Here is an 18,766-nt window from a genome sequence, read left to right as displayed (position 1 = left end):
CAAATGCAGAAGGCGTAACAATTGATAAGAAAGATGACAATTCACATGCGTAACCGAAAATGGGCGTAATGAGGAGTAAAAAGAAACATAATTGGTTATGATGTCACATATAGGTGGATCTATAAGATAATACTTGGCATAGATGCGCGCGCAGCAGCATGACGTGTGATTGACGTGCAGCTAGGGGGTGAAGGGGACTTGACATTTAGCTCTACATGTGGAGACAAGAAGTCTGGGGGGTCAAGTCAACCTAATCCCAAATCATATCTAACATCCTATGTTTAAGGAACTATGTTATCCACAAAGGAAGGACTCTCGGACAGAATCTATTCTATACTGACTGTGTGTGCGTGCACAAGCGTCTAAGTGTCTATATGAGATGCAAGGGGCAGAAACCTTCCATGGTAACAGGGCTATGAATTACTTGCATGAGGACAGAGAGGCCGGGCCCTTTGCTCGGTAGCTGAAGGAAATGTTTACCTAAACTACTAGACAAGAATGCATCGGCTGAGGAGCGAAGCAGATAACTCGAAGGTGAAATACGGTTTCTTGGCAGGCAGGCAAAACCGGCCGAGGCAGGCACCGTTAGCCGCACAGGGAGTAGGACAAAGTTCATGGATACAGATGCGAGCTCAAGCTGAAGCTGTCAGAGGCAGAGAGCAAGGAAAAGCTTGATGGCAGAATCGGGGCCTACTCGCCTGAACTGCAAAATGGAGTAACTGAGCCATAGAAAGTCGGTGGCCTTTCATACTTAGGAATCGAATATCCAGCCCATTCATGGCGGATCTGACAGAGGACATGTTGACGGTGGACGCACATGTGTTTGCGTCTTCAGAACTGGAACGGGAGGGAACATACATGTACTTGTAACATGCATATAGAACCGTTGGGGTCCAAGATAGGGGACATAACTGATCATGAAAATCCATATTTCCACAAGTGGTTGAATCGACAGTAGGTAACGTCGGAAGGTTGGTTCAGCTGGAAGTTTCTAACTTTGGGCCTCTATACATTTCTAGATGCTAAAAATCTTCGGTAGTGGGAACCTGGAAGCTGAAGCTGGCCAGGGCTCCGTGGTCGAGAGGAATACTTTGTTGCGTCATGAGGCAGGGAATATTTATTTCCTCATCAGGTTCGAGGAACAACCCTACTTTGTGGTAGGTCAAGCAGAGCATTTTAGAGGTTAAATCAGTCACTGATTGGTGCTGAGGCAATTCTTCTTTTTTTTAAAAACAAATAATAATTGTATTGGCCTTTTAGCATTAATGAGCAACCTATAACCAACATGCAAATAAACAAGAAATGTTATTGAAGGATATTGCTACATCCGTAAGCTCCCCTCTGGCAGATTTGTTTAGCAGTATGACGCATTATTTTCTTGAGAATGTGCTATGTGACAACTACATTATCTCTGAACAAATCACAATGGTGGCCCCTGACTCACTAAGTGAGCTCTTCTCTGTCCCCATCTCCACTCTTGGCCCTCCATGCTAAGACACTAGGCTTCAAAGAAAGTTTCCTCCCCAAAGCCACCAGCTGTCCTTGGCCTCATAAAGTAACTGGCTCCATTGCTGGGATGACCTTTGTCAAGAATATATGTAGGAATCCTCGGTAAAGTGTGACCAGTCATTGAAAGAAGCAGCTGGAGCGCGAAACTCTCAAAGGCATGAATGAATGGGGTGTAAACTCATACATAATTGTGTTTGCATTCGGCGTATGTTTCACACACCAGTTTTATGTCGCTATAGATGACTTGCCCCAACACCCTCGGCTGGCAACAACATTTGCATAATACAAAGAAGCCCTACAATGACTTTGAAGTGTTGACCTCTTCAACCTTCCTGTACTTCTATGGGGGTGAATATTGGCATGTAAGGGCACTATAACAGTCACAATGTTTATAGCTTTAAACACAACACAGTATACAACAGCACAGACAATGTTTGACAGTATTTATAAGACGTGATATATCTTCATGGTCATGTGCTCCCATAGAAACAGATACAGTGTTCATAGCAGATTCACCCAAAGTATTAGTTTAATTTTGGTTTTTCATATTGCTCAGACTTGAACTTGAAGACGGAGTGCTTGGCACAGTAGTGTCAGGTTGAGTAAACCCCACCACGTGAACAGTGACAATCTCTATTAACATTTTGAGAAGTAGTAGGACGAGAAAATGGTAGAAGTAGATTGAAGATGTTCACCGTAAATCACAATACCCTCAGAGAGCCTGAAGCACATACCCAGCACACACGCATTCCCCAGTGTTTTGTAAGACTATAACTGGTGCACTCTCTGAAGCACCATACACCCCTAATGTACACACAAAAAATTAACGTTTTAACTGCTTACTTTCCATATAGGTAATTGAAGCCCTCAAACGGCAATACAAACTTTCACCTGAAATGTATTTACAGCTCTCTAGATCGTCTTATCATGTCACACTGTCTTATTTTTCACAAATCTTCAACTAGAATGTTTCACTGCTTTCTACTGCTGTTTTTACAGGATTGAAAACAAATTATTAAATTAGCCACAACTCTATCAACATCCATATTCTAAAGGTATCTACAGACTTATCTAATATGAATTATAAATTGTTACTGACCAATATTATTTCTGAACATCGACATTGTGGTAAAACATGGAATACGTGAAAACATGAATAAATACATCACCAATATGTAGAATATATCTGATGGGTTGAATGCTTGCAACTGCTCTTTGGTTGCATTCCCGTCAATCTTTTTATTGCCCAGTAGGCCACCTCAGAGAGGGACCAGCAATATGCAAATCAGACTTTGACATGGTCTAATCAGAGTAGCCCAGCCCATCTGCCTGGCAATGTCCCCTCTAGATGAAAAATTAGAGAAAGAGAGGGAGCGCACTCTGTGGTTCAAGCAAGGTAATCCAGGTAGAGCAGTGTATGGGTGCAGACGAGTAGATCCCCCTGAGTAGGGATGAAATCCAGCGAAAGCACGTTCTAAACAAGACCGTGTCACTCGAATTGCACTCCAATAGAGAAATTAATCATGCGAAGGTAAATTCGATCATTTTAGATTTATTCATGTGAATAGTTCAAGTAAATCCTTTGAAAAGAAATTTCTTCACGAGATTTCAAACATCACAAACGAGTGTATTACAATTCATAACTCGATGTAGCCCAATGCATTTCGGGCCAGTGTGGCCCTTCATCAGGGGCGGTACTATAATTAGAGGATACAAGGAAGCAGCTTTAATCAATACATTCATATATGGTACAAAATGAAAAAACGTTAAGAGTACACTTCAAATGATTTAAGGAAATGTCTTAGTGGGTAGAATAAAAACATAAACCAATGTGAAAATCAATGCTGTTAAATAAAAATAAAAATAGGTCCTGTTAGATGAATGTCTAGCGATAAAAGTAAAAGACAGGCAATGTGAAAGTGACTCGTGTACGGTGGGTAACTAACGGTAAAACGTGGATATATGCGATTTAAATCAAATAAAGGGAAACTGGAAAGTGGCAACCACAGTTTAGTTGCGTGGATAACAGTAGGGTCCCGGGTCCCAGGGAATTGGACCCATAAAGATGTAAAATGAGTATATATGGGAAACTGAAGGTCATGTCTGTATAGTTGTTACAGAATCAAAGAATATTACAAAAAACAACTAAGGTCGTAACGTTCATTGAGTCCTTTGGGGTGAATCAAATCTAATTTGTTAATCCAGAAAACTTCACGTTGTAATAGAAATTGCGTGTTGTTACGTCCTTTCATAAGTGGAACTTGTTCAAGAATCAGGAATCGCAATTGACAAATGTTGTGTTGTAGAAGATCAAAGTGATTAGCAATGGGTGATTTTGTCTGATGAGTACGTATGTTACTTTTATGCTCATTGAGTCTAATGCGTATTTTTCTCTCTGTCTTCCCAACGTAGATCAGTCCACAGGGACATTTAAGCAAGTAAATCACATTTTGAGTGTTGCATGTAGCTGTTACCATTAGTTTAATGGGATAACCTTTGTGGGGATGTGAAATACTATTGCCTTTGATAATTGAGTTGCAGTTTCCACAATTCAAACAAGGGATAGTGCCTTTGAAGTCCGTGGTAATTTGGTTTTTAGGGGTAGACAAGAGTTGTTTCAAATTACGAGATCTTTGATAAGCAAATCTGGGCTGTAAATCAAAAATGTGTTGAAAATCTTGTTCGTTACTAAGTATAGGCCAATATCTTAGAACGATTTTTTTGATTTGATAACTTCTGGTTGAAAATTTTGAAATAAACACAGATCTAGCTTCCTGCTTGGTTGAGGATTTCGGCTTAAGTAAATCCTGTCGAGTGGAGGTATCTGCTTTGGTGATGGCATTTTTCAAAATGGTGGATGGATGATTGCGTTTTCTGAATTTTTCAATGCAGTCGGTCTTGCTGGATTCATACAGGTCATCCGAACTGGCAATCCTTTTTAATCTTAGCAATTGTGAGTAGGGTAGATGTTTTTTTAGAGAAGGTTGGTGAAAGCTGTTGTAATGTAACAAATTGTTTCGATCAGTCAATTTTGTATAGACTTGTGTCGTTAGATGGTCTCCTATGTTGGTAACAAGAGTATCCAAAAAAGTTACTGAATCATGGCTGATGGTGTGAGTAAATTCAATTCTATGATCAACTAAGTTATGTGTTTCAATGAGTTGTTCTAGTAAATCAACTGGACCTTTCCAAATGATAAAAATATCATCTATGTATCTTTTGTATAGGATCAGGTTGTTTATCCACTCCTGTTTGCTTAGAATGTGATCCAATTCAAAACGGTACATGAATAGATTGGCATACGTGGGCGCGGCAAAATTGCCTATAGATGTACCCGAACATTGGATGTAATATGTTCCAGACCATTCAAAGTAACTATGGTAAAGTGTAAAATGAATAAGTTCCATGAGAAAGATTTTTAGGTTGTTAGGTTTGTCTGTCAAGAGTAAAAAAGATTCGATTGCCTCAAGTCCTTTGTCGTGAGGGATGGATGTATACAATGACTTCACATCAATGGTAGATAATGTAGTATCTGGGGTGATTTGGTTTTGTATGGATTCAATGATGTTGAGAAAATTGGTAGTATCCTTAATGTAGGTTGACATGGATTGTACTAACGGTTGTAAGTGTTTGTCCAAGTATCTTCCCACGGGTTCATGAATTGAGTTTATTGTAGAAACGATGGGTCTGAATGGAGGTTTGGTGGCATGTTTATGGATTTTAGGTAACATGTATATGTATGGAGTAGCCGGATCTTCTTGAATGAGATATTTCTTGTCGTCGTCTTTTATGGTTCCATTGTCATAAGCAGTATTGATAATGGTCTTGAGAATGTTGGTGAATTCCTTGGTTGGATCAGATGTTATGGGCATGTAAATTTCCGGGTTTTGAACATACTCATTTACATTTTCAAGGTAGAAGGTAGAGTCCATTATTACCAGGGCGCCCCCTTTATCTGCTTCTCTGACGGTGATTTCAGGTTTGTTCGCTAGTTGTTTGCACTAAAATCGACCCTATGCAAGAATAACCCACGTTTCACATTACGTTGGGAAGCCATCCTCAACAAATGTTCACTCGATCTAATCCTTTTAATTGTTGAAGAGCTATCAAAACTGCTGGAAGAACTGACCAAGGAAATTGATGATTTATGGCAAGATATTTCAACAAACCTATCAGATACAGATTGGAATATGACACTCGCAGACATCAACAAACAACTTGATACATACACAAATGAGATTAATGAAAGAAAAACCAGAAAGTTTAAACGTGACACAGTGGACTACAAACTGGGAGAAGTGTACACCTGGGCCGATGTATATGCCAGCAGAAGACAACAACGTAAACAGACAGGCCGTACCTTTGATTCAGATGCTACATCCTCTGAAGATTCTTCTACTAATATAAGACCTCCCACCAGTACACTTACCAAAACAGTCACGGAAACTCCATAATCAACAGATATATTACAATCAACCTGCGAAGAACCATCAACCAGCGATAACAGACAGCATTTTTTAGGATCAGGTCCAAAACCACCAGGAGATCCAGGAGGAAAATCAACGTCAAAAACAATTGCAAAAAGTACACGCAGTCAGAAAACCTCGTAATAAACATTTCCAGCTACAATCTTACACAATTTCAAATACAAACCTTACAAAAAGGCACTTCATTTGTACCGACTTACCATTCCAACCACCTTGAAACAGAAGTGAGTCTCTTTAAATTTATGAGATCTTTAAGATTAAAGCACTTCTTTCATAACATTACAAAAACGTTGGATATTCCACGTGAGAATACTTTGCTTGGTCTAAGAAACAAGAGTACATTCATGGCTCCTTTGAGCCATAAAGCACTTGACGCTTTTGAAACAATTGTTAAAAAAGACCTCAAAAATATCACTTATCATACCAAAAACACTTTCGCTAACCTCACACGCAAAGAATATGATACTCTAAAACAACTAGCGAACAAACCTGAAATCACCTTCAGAGAAGCAGATAAAGGGGGCGCCCTGGTAATAATGGACTCTACCTTCTACCTTGAAAATGTAAATGAGCATGTTCAAAATCAGGAAATTTACATGCCCATAACATCTGATCCAACCAAGGAATTCACCAACATTCTCAAGACCATTATCAATACTGCTTATGACAATGGAACCATAAAAGACGACGACAAGAAATATCTCATTCAAGAAGATCCGGCTACTCCATACATATAAATGTTACCTAAAATCCATAAACATGCCACCAAACCTCCATTCAGACCCATTGTTTCTACAATAAACTCAATTCATGAACCCGTGGGAAGATACTTGGACAAACACTTACAACCGTTAGTACAATCCATGTCAACCTACATTAAGGATACTACCAATTTTCTCAACATCATTGAATCCATACAAAACCAAATCACCCCAGATACTACATTATCTACCATTGATGTGAAGTCATTGTATACATCCATCCCTCACGACAAAGGACTTGAGGCAATCGAATCTTTTTTACTCTTGACAGACAAACCTAACAACCTAAAAATCTTTCTCACGGAACTTATTCATTTTACACTTTACCATAGTTACTTTGAATGGTCTGGAACATATTACATCCAATGTTCGGGTACATCTATGGGCAATTGTGCCGCGCCCACGTATGCCAATCTATTCATGTACCGTTTTGAATTGGATCACATTCTAAGCAAACAGGAGTGGATAAACAACCCGATCCTATACAAAAGATACATAGATGATATTTTTATCATTTGGAAAGGTCCAGTTGATTTACTAGAACAACTCATTGAAATACTTAACTTAGTTGATCATAGAATTGAATTTACTCACACCATCAGCCATGATTCAGTAACGTTTTTGGATACTCTTGTTACCAACATAGGAGACCATCTAACGACACAAGTCTATACAAAATTGACTGATCGAAACAATTTGTTACATTACGACAGCTTTCACCAACCTTCTCTAAAAAAACATCTACCCTACTCACAATTGCTAAGATTAAAAAGGATTGCCAGTTTGGATGACCTGTATGAATCCAGCAAGACCGACTGCATTGAAAAATTCAGAAAACGCAATTATCCATCCACCATTTTGAAAAATGCCATCACCAAAGCAGATACATCCACTCGACAGGATTTACTTAAGCCGAAATCCTCAACCAAGCAGGAAGCTAGATCTGTGTTTATTTCAAAATTTTCAACCAGAAGTTATCAAATCAAAAAAATCGTTCTAAGATATTGGCCGATACTTAGTAACGAACAAGATTTTCAACACATTTTTGATTTACAGCCCAGATTTGCTTATCAAAGATCTCGTAATTTGAAACAACTCTTGTCTACCCCTAAAAACCAAATTACCACGGACTTCAAAGGCACTATCCCCTGTTTGAATTGTGGAAACTGCAACTCAATTATCAAAGGCAATAGTATTTCACATCCCCACAAAGGTTATCCGATTAAACTAATGGTAACAGCTACATGCAACACTCAAAATGTGATTTACTTGCTTAAATGTCCCTGTGGACTGATCTACGTTGGGAAGACAGAGAGAAAAATATGCATTAGACCCAATGAGCATAAAAGTAACATACGTACTCATCAGACAAAATCTCCCATTGCTAATCACTTTGATCTTCTACAACACAACATTTGTCAATTGCGATTCCTGATTCTTGAACAAGTTCCACTTATGAAAGGACGTAATAACACGCAATTTCTATTACAACGTGAAGTTTTCTGGATTAACAAATTAGATTCGATTCACCCCAAAGGACTCAATGAACGTTACGACCTTAGTTGTTTTTTGTAATATTCTTTGATTCTGTAACAACTATACAGACATGACCTTCAGTTTCCCATATATACTCATTTTACATCTTTATGGGTCCAATTCCCTGAGACCCGGACCCTACTGTTATCCACGCAACTAAACTGTGGTTGCCACTTTCCAGTTTCCCTTTATTTGATTTAAATCGCATATATCCACGTTTTACCGTTAGTTACCCACGGTACACGAGTCACTTTCACATTGCCTGTCTTTTACTTTTATCGCTAGACATTCATCTAACAGGACCTATTTTTATTTTTATTTAACAGCATTGATTTTCACATTGGTTTATGTTTTTATTCAACCCACTAAGACATTTCCTTAAATCATTTGAAGTGTACTCTTAACGTTTTTTCATTTTGTACCATATATGAATGTATTGATTAAAGCTGCTTCCTTGTATCCTCCAATTATAGTGCCGCCCCTGATGAAGGGCCACACTGGCCCGAAATGCATTGGGCTACATCGAGTTATGAATTGTAATACATTCGTTTGTGATGTTTGAAATCTCGTGAAGAAATGTCTTTTCAAAGGATTTACTTGAACTATTCACATGAATAAATCTAAAATGATCGAATTTACCTTCGCATGATTAATTTCTCTATTGGAGTGCAATTCGAGTGACACACTCTTGTTTAGAACGTGCTTTCGCCCTCTAGATGAAAACACACGAAACCCAGACTGTTGTTGGCTTTGTTTGGCCTCATCAGAGAGACTTACCTCGAGTACTGTGGCAGAGTGAGCATGGCAGCCACATCTGGGCAAACCTATCATGCTTAGGGGTGTTCGAGTGAAACACATGCACACATCTGTGCAATGCTTGCCAAAGTCTCTGTCAATGGCAATCAGGCTACAAACAAGTCCATCCTCTTTGTTTGCCAGCTATCTTGCTCCAGAGTGCAATCAGATATATGCAAATCATATTTTGTCCTTCTCTAAAAGAAACAGTACCACTCAAACTGCCCGGTCAAGTCTCCTCTAGATGGGAAAGCAAGGACCCCAAGACTCCTTCAAATAAGATGTGCCCTGGCAGTTGACACTCTCTGTTCCTATTGGCTCCGAATAAAGGCTGATTTGGATAATGTTGGCCCCTGTCCGGAGTGGTATATTGATAATAAAAACAATGGACTGGTATTTGTCCGGGCAATTATGAATGATTAAGATAAAGGGATTTCAATAATTCTTTTTTGGGTTTCCCAGGAAAACACTAAGTGCAATGAACATCCCCTAGCACATGTTGTGTGCTACTGTGCCACATTACGTAAGTTGCAGCTCACTGAAGAGGACCAAAAATGTACAAACCAGTCTGAAGTTGCTTTTGTTCCCATTCAGAGCGGACTTCGTCTGAAACTTTGGGCTGGACTATTTCATTGAAATAGGCCGAGGCTAATTTGCACAAGGTTGTTCCCTTTCTGGAGAGTCACAGTGAGCAAAAACTAAAAGTGACTGGAATATGGACAATGGCCCATAATAATAACAAGGGACTGAGATTAATTTTTAAGCATGCTATCCATCATTTTATTTTTTCATAGATTTAGGGCATGATTTACAAAGGTAACTTACATTATTTAATGGTTTATACTTTTGAATACGTTTTCTATTGTTTGGCTATTCACAAAATAAAGTATAAATTTGCTCTAAAAGGTAAACTTCCACTCAGATTATCAGAATGGTCAAAGAGTAGCAAACTTATTCAAAAGAGTAAATTACTAAAATGTATATATACCCTGGATCCTTCATTTTGTAGGAGACATGTAAGATACCGTTTTTGAATAAATTAGCACTAGGAAATTGTGAACAGCAGAAAATCAGTAAACTCAAAAGTCTGAATTACTCAACAGTGTAAATTACCTTTGGGCTCATAGTGTTGAACATAGTAAATAGTTCCAGATGCCTTGGATGTGGATCAAATGGGATCAGGCCATAATTAATGATGTGAAGAAGAGTAAATAATGAGATAAACTGTAATATTGTGAAATCAACTACATAACATATCATGAATTGTGAAAATAATTGAAAACACTCTAATTATTCTAATGTATGTTAATGAATATGGCTTTTATGTAGGACTTTGGTAGGAATAAGAATAATTAGCATGTTTGCACTTATTCACAAACTTTTCAGCAATTAGAGTTTTTGTGTTCATCCTTTAAGAGGTGGCTGAAAAAGTAGCTAAATGTCTATTGGCTAGAGTTTCACGACAGTATGATCTAAGGATAAGGATCTGTAAATAATTTTCAAGTGAAAGTTTAAATGAACCATTTCATGCATTCAATTAACCACATTTGAAACTAGTCAGTTTTGTTTTTTGCAGTATCTCAATTCATTCAATTGATTGTTACTTTTCCCATTGCTTAAGTGCTGGTTAGAATTCAGTAATACCAATCATTTTCACATGGGAGATTTTCACACTCTGTAGATGAGTAGTTGTTTCACAAGCAGATGAGACTTCAACCCATTTTTAGGACAGAGAAGTCCAGACCCAGTCTCATGTCTAGTGGCATACTGTTCCATATTTTGTAGCATCTCCAGAGAATGCATAATGGATTTCTTCATGAAGTGTGTAGTTTCCAGACGACGTTTAGTTTTGCAGTACAATCTGACGTTATCATCAAATATTGCCATTTTATTTCTCAAGAAGTTTTCAATTAGAAAGTTTTCAACTCTAATATTACGAACACTGCAAGGAAATAAAAAGGAAAAAGTAATTAAGCATTCTTTTCACAACTGGATATATTAACTCTTCTCTATCCAGAAAATCCAAATCCCCTATTACATCAACCCTTTCAATTTTTCTTCAGATCAAGCTCTCCACTTATATTAGCCACTCCATCTGCTTTGGAAACACTTACATACAGTATTTCCTCATATTCAGCACCTTCTCTTATACAAGCTACTATCTCAAGGGGAACACCACAGCATCCAAAATTCTCTTTACATTTAAAACCTACTCACATCTAGCACACAGGATTCCACCTTCATTCCAGGATAATCTGAAACTGAGCCGCCGATTTCATTTGGTAAACATTCACACCCAATGCAACGTAACCCCCATTCACATTCAGAATTACCAATATGTGGAACCCTCTTCACATCCAGGAATCACAGCTAATCCAATTCCCTATATTCACCATCCTATGTGAACCTGACACTGCCATCACATACAATAACTTGCGATAACTAGCCTCTTATTAGAATCACCTTCTGTATAACACTCATCCCTCTCACATTTGACATACTCCTCATATTGATCGCATCCTGTCACCTAGCACCCTTAGATGGATCAGTGAAGTGTCCACAGATGTCACTATATGGATAGTTCATCATGCTAAGTCAAAGAGAAAAAGTGTGGCTGCTGTAGTTAGTAAAGGGGAGATACTTCATCCTTAGATCCTGGCCAGGTCTATTATTGAACACTGTTATATTGTGGGATGTCATTCTAAACTTGATGATGGGTACTTTTCAAGGCAGAGGGAAGTAGTTGAGGCTGCTACATCGTTTCAGAGTCAGTGCAAGAAATGGTCAATGCACCTGACCCAAAAAACATCTATGTCATTCACAGGTTCCTTTACCCCTTGACCATACGATATGCAGCTACTGGACTTACTTATATCCATTGCTGTTAAAGTTATCTTAACAGAATGGAATTCTTTTCATATTCTATCCTATCATACTTGGTGGGCATGGGTATCTTATCTTCGTAGTGCTCACACGTTTGTTGAAGAGAAGCATTATTCCCCTGCTATTTCTAGTAATGTATGGCGTTCACTGGATACTTATATAAATTTGTCCTCTCAGGGATTAATAGCTCAATATCCTTTTGACTCTACTCTTTAGATTATTTTTACAATCAAAGCAGATGTTCCCACCTCTTTCTTTCTTCTTTCTCTTCTCTCCTTTACTTTTTCCGTCTTTTCTTTTTTCTTTACGTTTTCCTTTTCATTCTCCGTTCTTTTTTACCAGCAATTCGACTGGTGTATGAACTACATATGTTTTTATGATGGTATTTCTATTTACTCCGCATACTTGGGTTTTATAATACTATCTGTACAATATCATAACATATCACATTTGTCATCTCTATTTATATCGTGGGTTTCCCTCGTTCTAATGAGATATGTTTATCTTTTTTCTACCCCAGCTCATTAATTGCTGCTATGAAATCTGTTTTTGATCTGTACTCCCTGTGTTTTATAACTAACAATGTATTATCTAATGCTATGTTGAATTGCAATATATTATCAATGTGTTATCTCTTTTAAATAACAATAAAAATATTTGAACAAAAAAATAAATGTCATTCACAGGTTCCGGGTCCAATCATTTCATTCACCAGTAACCCCCGCATTAAACACCCTGTGCTTAACTTCTACAAAGCAAAATGTGTTTTAAAGGCAATTAATGGTGCTGGATTGTAAGATCATGCTGAGGGAAGATCTCTCCAGAAAGAGGTAAAATGATTGCAGGGCACTGGCTAGGTGTACACCCAGATGCCTCAATTAGAGCCTCAAGAGTGCATCCTACTTCATTGCGAAGACACTGTAAAATTGGTTGTGTTAATGTTGTGCATTACAATTTGGCTGCAACTCAAGGCAACAATCACATTGAAAATTCTCTGAGATTTGAGATAAAAAGCAGCAATGGCCCTGATGTGCAGAATGAATTAATTCTTTACTTGTGTGATTAATAAAACCATTACAAGAATTCACTGGTTTCACATAATAAAAAACATTAAAACTACCTTAGCACCAAAGTTTGTATGTTTTTCTGAAAGAATAGGAAAAGCAGGTGCATGAAACAATTTACTCCAGGCATTAGTCATCAGCCGTCTGGACTATGGTAATACACTCTTTGCCTCAGAAAATGAATCACTATACTTCAGGTAGTACAGAACACCGCCACCCGTACCATCTGCAATCTCCATTCGAGAGCAGCATCCTCTGCTCTCCCGCATACATTGCACTGGCTACCGGTGAAAAAAATAATTAGTTTTAAGATCTACCGCTTATCTCACAAAGCTCTATTTGGCAAAGGGCCTACCTATCTATATTCAAAGTGTATTCGCTACTCCCTCTCAAGACGTGTTGGAAATGGCCCATTTTGCAGGGTTATCCCCAAACTTTTTGCTTCTTCCTCCTTTTGTTTTTCCTGACCCGTGGTTGTTGGCTATCGGACTCTGGGCACTTTACCACTGCTGATCAGTGTTAAAGTGCATATACACTCTGTATAAATTGTTACTATGATTGGTTATCCATGATTAGCAGATTTTGTTAATCAGTAGGTCCCTAGTAAAGTGCACTGAGTGTGCCAGGGCTGGTGATTCAAATGCTACTAGTGGGCCTGCAGCACTGATTGTGCCACCCACATGAGTAGCCCTAAAATGGTGTGTCAGGCCTGCCACCACAGTGCCTGTGTGCAGTTGCTAACTGCCATGCTGACTGGGCAAGTGCACTCACTTGCCAGTCCCTAAACCTTCCCTATTCTGCATATTAGTCACCCCTATGGTAGGCCCAAGGGCAGGGTGCATTGTAAGTATAAGGTAGGACATGCCTTGGTGTGTGTGGCATGTCCAAATAGTGAATTATAGCCATTTTCGTTATTGCAAGGCTACCCGTTACCCATAGGCCAGAATGGGCAGTTTGATTATTACATCCTATAATCCTAACTGACCCAAGAAGCATGGTAGAAATTCGAGTTTAGTATGCCTGAACTCAGAATGATAAAATACATCTTTTAGTGAAGTTGGTTTTAACATTCTGTGTTTGAAAATACCACTTTTAGGAAGTAGGTATTTTCTTGCCTAACTATCCAAACCTGCCTCTGCTAGGTTGTGTATTCCTTGTCTGGAGTTTGAGTGACAGGGGCTGGGGAATTCCAGGGGGCTGGGAAATTCCCGGAGACAGGGTGAGTCAGCACAGGGCAAAATAGAGAGATCAGCATCTAGATAGGAGGGAGGAGTTGCACCTGGGACCTGAATAGGACAGTGCCTGTCCCCCACAGTGCTGGCTCCACCCCCTGTGGTGCGTCTGATGTCACTGCCCTGCACTGTGAAAGGAGAGAAGGAATCATGTCAACAAAGTGCTCTAAGGCTGTGCTTTCCCTCCACAATGCTGGCTCCACCTCCTGTGGGGCGTCTGATGTTTCTGCCCTGCACTGTGAAAGGAAAGAAGGAGTCATGTAAACAGAGTGCTCCAGAACTGATTTGGACTGGGCAAAGGCCCCTCTGCCCTCAGAGGACAAAGGATTTTGGGATATAAATACTGTGACCCAGACCCCAGAACTTTAGATCATCCTGGAATCAAGAAGGAACCTCTGCCAAGGAGAAAGCTGGAAGACTGAAGAGGAAGGACTGTCCTGCTGTGTGTTTGTGGGCTGACCTGCAGTTGCTTTGCTGCCAAGGTGAGGGGAAGGACTTTGCTGTTGCTGTGTCCCCTTGCTTGAAGAGATCTCCAAGGGCCTGAGGAGAGCTGGCCTCCTGTTAAGGAGTCCCAGGAACAAAAGGACTTCACCCCCAGCTCCCCCCCTGAACTCTGCTGAGTGAGTTCTGCCCTTCCTAGAGTGCTTGATCCAATTGTGGGGCCTCTGGATGTTGTGCCTGCTGTTTGGGGAGCTGGACAAGAAGAAAAGAAGAAGATTTTCAATTTTCATGCATCGCTCGCTTGTGGAGCTCATCGTCGACAGTGCGAGAAAATTCCCATTGCCGCGAAGATCGTCGCAGCGCCTGTTGCCGCTGCAAGAGCCGACGCATTGTTCGCTTGCGGAGTGCATCGCCCTGGTACAGGAAGATTCCTGTCACTGCGAGTATCATCACAGAGCCTGTCATCGCTGGGTGAGATCGTCGCACCGCTTGCTTGCAGACCGCATCACGTCGCAGTGAACATCGTCGTAGAGCCATTGCATCGAGGGGCCGCGAGAGGAGAAGATCGACGCTGCGCCGCACATCGCCGCCGCACCTGAGATCGTCGCCGTCCTGAAGATCGCCACATCGTGCCTGCGCGAGACGCTTCCTACCGAACCTGCGTACCGGAATACATACAAGGTATCGCCTCCCTCCCCATACAGACCGGATTCGTTACAACACGTCCGCTGCGTGCAGCGGGGCTGTCGCATCGCCTCCCCAGGGTCTCAGGAGTGACGCATCGCTTGTTTTTCAACGCTGCAGCTTCCATTTGGAACTTTTGTTGCATCTACAGGTACTTTGGGCTAAACGTGACGCAACTGTGGATTATTTTGACGCAAACCCTAGAACTCTTTAAAAATCATATTCTTGATCTGTGTATGTTGGATTTTTGTCGTTTTGGTCTTGTTTAGTTTAGATTAAATGCTTTTATTTTTCTAAACTGGTGTGGAGTCCATTTGTAGTATTTTGACTGTGTTACTGTGAGTGTTGGTAAAAATACTTTACACATTGCCTTTGATAAGCCTGTCTGCTCGTGCCAAGCTACCAAGGGGGTGAGCAGGGGTTATCTAAAGGGTGTATCCCCCTTACCCTGACTAGAAGCAAGGGTCCCTATTTGGACAGTGGTACCTACCTCTGCCAACTAGAGACCCCCAGATCTAACAAGACGTTTAAGATCTTGCGACAAATCTTTGCTCATGGTTTCTAGGGTCAGAAAGTCCCGGTCAAGGGGTAGGTCATATTCATTCCTAGCCTCTTTTTATTGGAATAAGCTGCTTTTTCAAATGTGAATTTGCAAGGATCATCTTAATACCAACCTATTCTAACTGCGTCGGTTTCTGCTTGGTTCCTGGCATTAGCGCTAAGATACCACTCCCAGGATGATTCATGTGCGTAATAAATTATAATACCATAACATAACATGTCCCTTAAGAACTAGACGTGAAAACTAGCAGTCACAAACTCAACAAAACATTCTACTGTGTCTTCATAATTCATTATATACATACTCTACATGTGCTTAAGAATAAAAGCTGATCTCAGTCCTGTTAAAACATATGTCTTGGGGCCTATGCCTCGTTAAACATAACGTTTATTCGTAAAGTGCACGTTCACCCAGAAGGGTACCTTGGCACTGAACAACATATGTTTATTGTTATGCACTGCACTCATTTTATCAATCTCAGAAGGACGGAAGGCTGAGTGGCACAAGGATTTGAACCTGTGACCAAATGGTCAAACACTGGCCCCTACAGTAGACACATTAGTCCACTAAGTCACCAGAAATGACTTGAAGGATAAATGGTCCCCCAAAGAGTATGAAGTGATTAAAGTGCTGTTGAATTTGCTGCACCTCAGGTCAGAGGAACGTTTTGAGTTACTGCCATTTCATATCACTTTTACTTTTTAAGTGTAAATAGGAACTCAGTCCAAATACAACATGTGTGTCCGAACCATACCTCACTCAGAAGGTATAATTGATCCCCAAAGCATAAAGTAAGTAAAGAGCTACCAGAATCTTTGACTTCAGAATCCCAGCCATATTTCAAACTACTTCCATTTGATGCAACTCTTGCTTTTTTTGTTTATCAATAAGGCTAGTTGGATTTTTAACACACCAAATTGCATGAAGTAAAAAGTGCTATCTTGACTAGAGCAGTGCACATCACAGGTACATTTCATAATACATTTATTTAACACAACTCTTGCTTTTAAAGTTCATGATCCCACATATAAAACTAGTCCCCGTCCATTTTAGGTATGCCTAACCATGCGCAGGCCTAATGAAAGAGGTGTTGGCTCAGTAAATACCTGGTTAATGTATTAATCAGGATGGACACTGTTGTTCAATGCCTTCTCAAACGTCTGCATACATTTCACAAATCTTCCTGCCAGGATTCAATGTTCTGCAGAGAGACAGGTGACTCCACTGGATCTGCAGGAGGGAAGCCCATGGCCTGGGAATGAGGTTTTAAAAGTACCTGCCTTTCGTTTAACAAAGCAGGGCAGATACAAACAATGTGCACAATTGTTTTGCTGTGCGCTTGACAGAACCTGCATAGAGTAGCAACACTTTCCCTTTGTTTTGCAGGCATTTAGTCCAAAGTCGGCAGCGCTCCTAGCCTGTATCGGATAAGTCTTTGTTTAACATGGACTGACATGTGAACATTTGTGACCGGTTGGGGTCCCAATTTGGTGAAATTGCTAAAAACCGACCAGGCATGCGACGAGCATGAAGCAAGTTTTTGTTTATCGGCTAGCCATAAAAGCTGGTGCAGTACTTTGATAATTATCTTTTTGAAATGAGCAAAGATGGCGGGGGTGCCCACAGTGCCGCGCCCTGAAGGTTCTGAAAAGACTGATCCTGATAGCTCGGGGCAGCGGATGACTGTCAATTAAGGTATATCTAGCCAGCATTGTGTTTCCAATGTGTCAGTTCCTGCGGTAGTACCGGAAAGAATATTTTCAAAAAGGCAGTTTGTCTTTCCAGGACTTGACAGTACAGGCTGAATTCTAACGGACTTTGTGCTGGGGAGGCATGTTTTGGAAGGAGAAAACCCCTTTTATAAGTGCTCGCTACTAATGTATCCAGCAGGTGGGATCCGCTTCCATACATGGCCTCAGATCAATAAGCTACAGTGGGCAATAACTTAGCATCATTACCTTCATTAGGGAGTCAAGAGAGGGTCTGCAGAGCTTTTTGGAGAGCTTGAGGAATGCATATAGCAGGGTGGCTGCTTTCGAATTCATAGCCTCCTTATGAGATTGAAAGGTTCCGCGGTTATCCATGATCACGCCCAAGTACTTGTATTCCACAGTAGTGTTAACAACAAGACCATCCAGATGCCACCAGGGTGTTTATTTTTCGTCCTGCCCATAATCGTTATCCTTGTTTTCTCGAGGTTGATGGAGAGGCCATTTCGGTTCTTGTAGGAGTATAGTACATCCAGGAGCCCCTGTGCCCCGGTCAGGGCAGTATCGAATGCATTCTGTGCTGGATGTGTGAGCTCAGGATACATGTTTTCCCCTTCCTCAGCCCTCCATCCCCACCTTCAGTGTTTCACAGGCAATGACGGACCTCAGCACTCAGGATGGTGGCAGATACATGCTGGTGCCAGTCTTCACTGACCGGAGCTTCGGCAGGTCATGCCATGTTGGATAAGCCTCTTGGCAATGTACTTGATTACAAATTTTGGACAGATCTTTGATTAACGCGATCACCAGAAAAGAAAAGACACCAAGAAAAAAGAACTTGTGGGTCAAATCAAAAGAAGCTCCAACAGCTGCAAGGTAATCTTCTTGATCGTCGAGGATTTCACCTCACCTTTAGCCACCGTAAACAACATTTCTGCCTATAAACAACTCTGCGACAACCTATCAAACCTCTTCCACAGCATTATTGCATACCTGTACAGCAACTTCACACACCAACCCAACCCCAGAGAAATCATCGCTAACCTACTCACCACCAACCATGATGGCCACCTGACCTAATGGACAAGCCTCAGCAGAAGCAT

The 18,766-nt window shown here is 40.5% G+C and overlaps 1 protein-coding gene across 1 annotated transcript in view; it reads right to left on the bottom strand.

Annotated features, from left to right (window-relative positions):
* Window positions 1-8,965: 8,965 nt before the first annotated feature.
* Window positions 8,966-18,766, bottom strand: part of LOC146857287 (uromodulin-like) — a 102,279-nt gene continuing 92,478 nt past the window's right edge. Inside the window, exon 4 of the mRNA XM_085647031.1 lies at window positions 8,966-11,030. Coding sequence (XP_085503157.1) covers window positions 11,022-11,030 — 9 coding nt within the window. The 3' untranslated portion in view covers window positions 8,966-11,021. The remainder of the gene's footprint in view (window positions 11,031-18,766) is intronic.

This window comes from Triturus cristatus, chromosome 3_2, assembly GCF_964204655.1.
Source record: "Triturus cristatus chromosome 3_2, aTriCri1.1, whole genome shotgun sequence".
NCBI lineage: Eukaryota > Metazoa > Chordata > Amphibia > Caudata > Salamandridae > Triturus > Triturus cristatus.
This window is presented reverse-complemented; position numbering and strand designations above follow the sequence as displayed.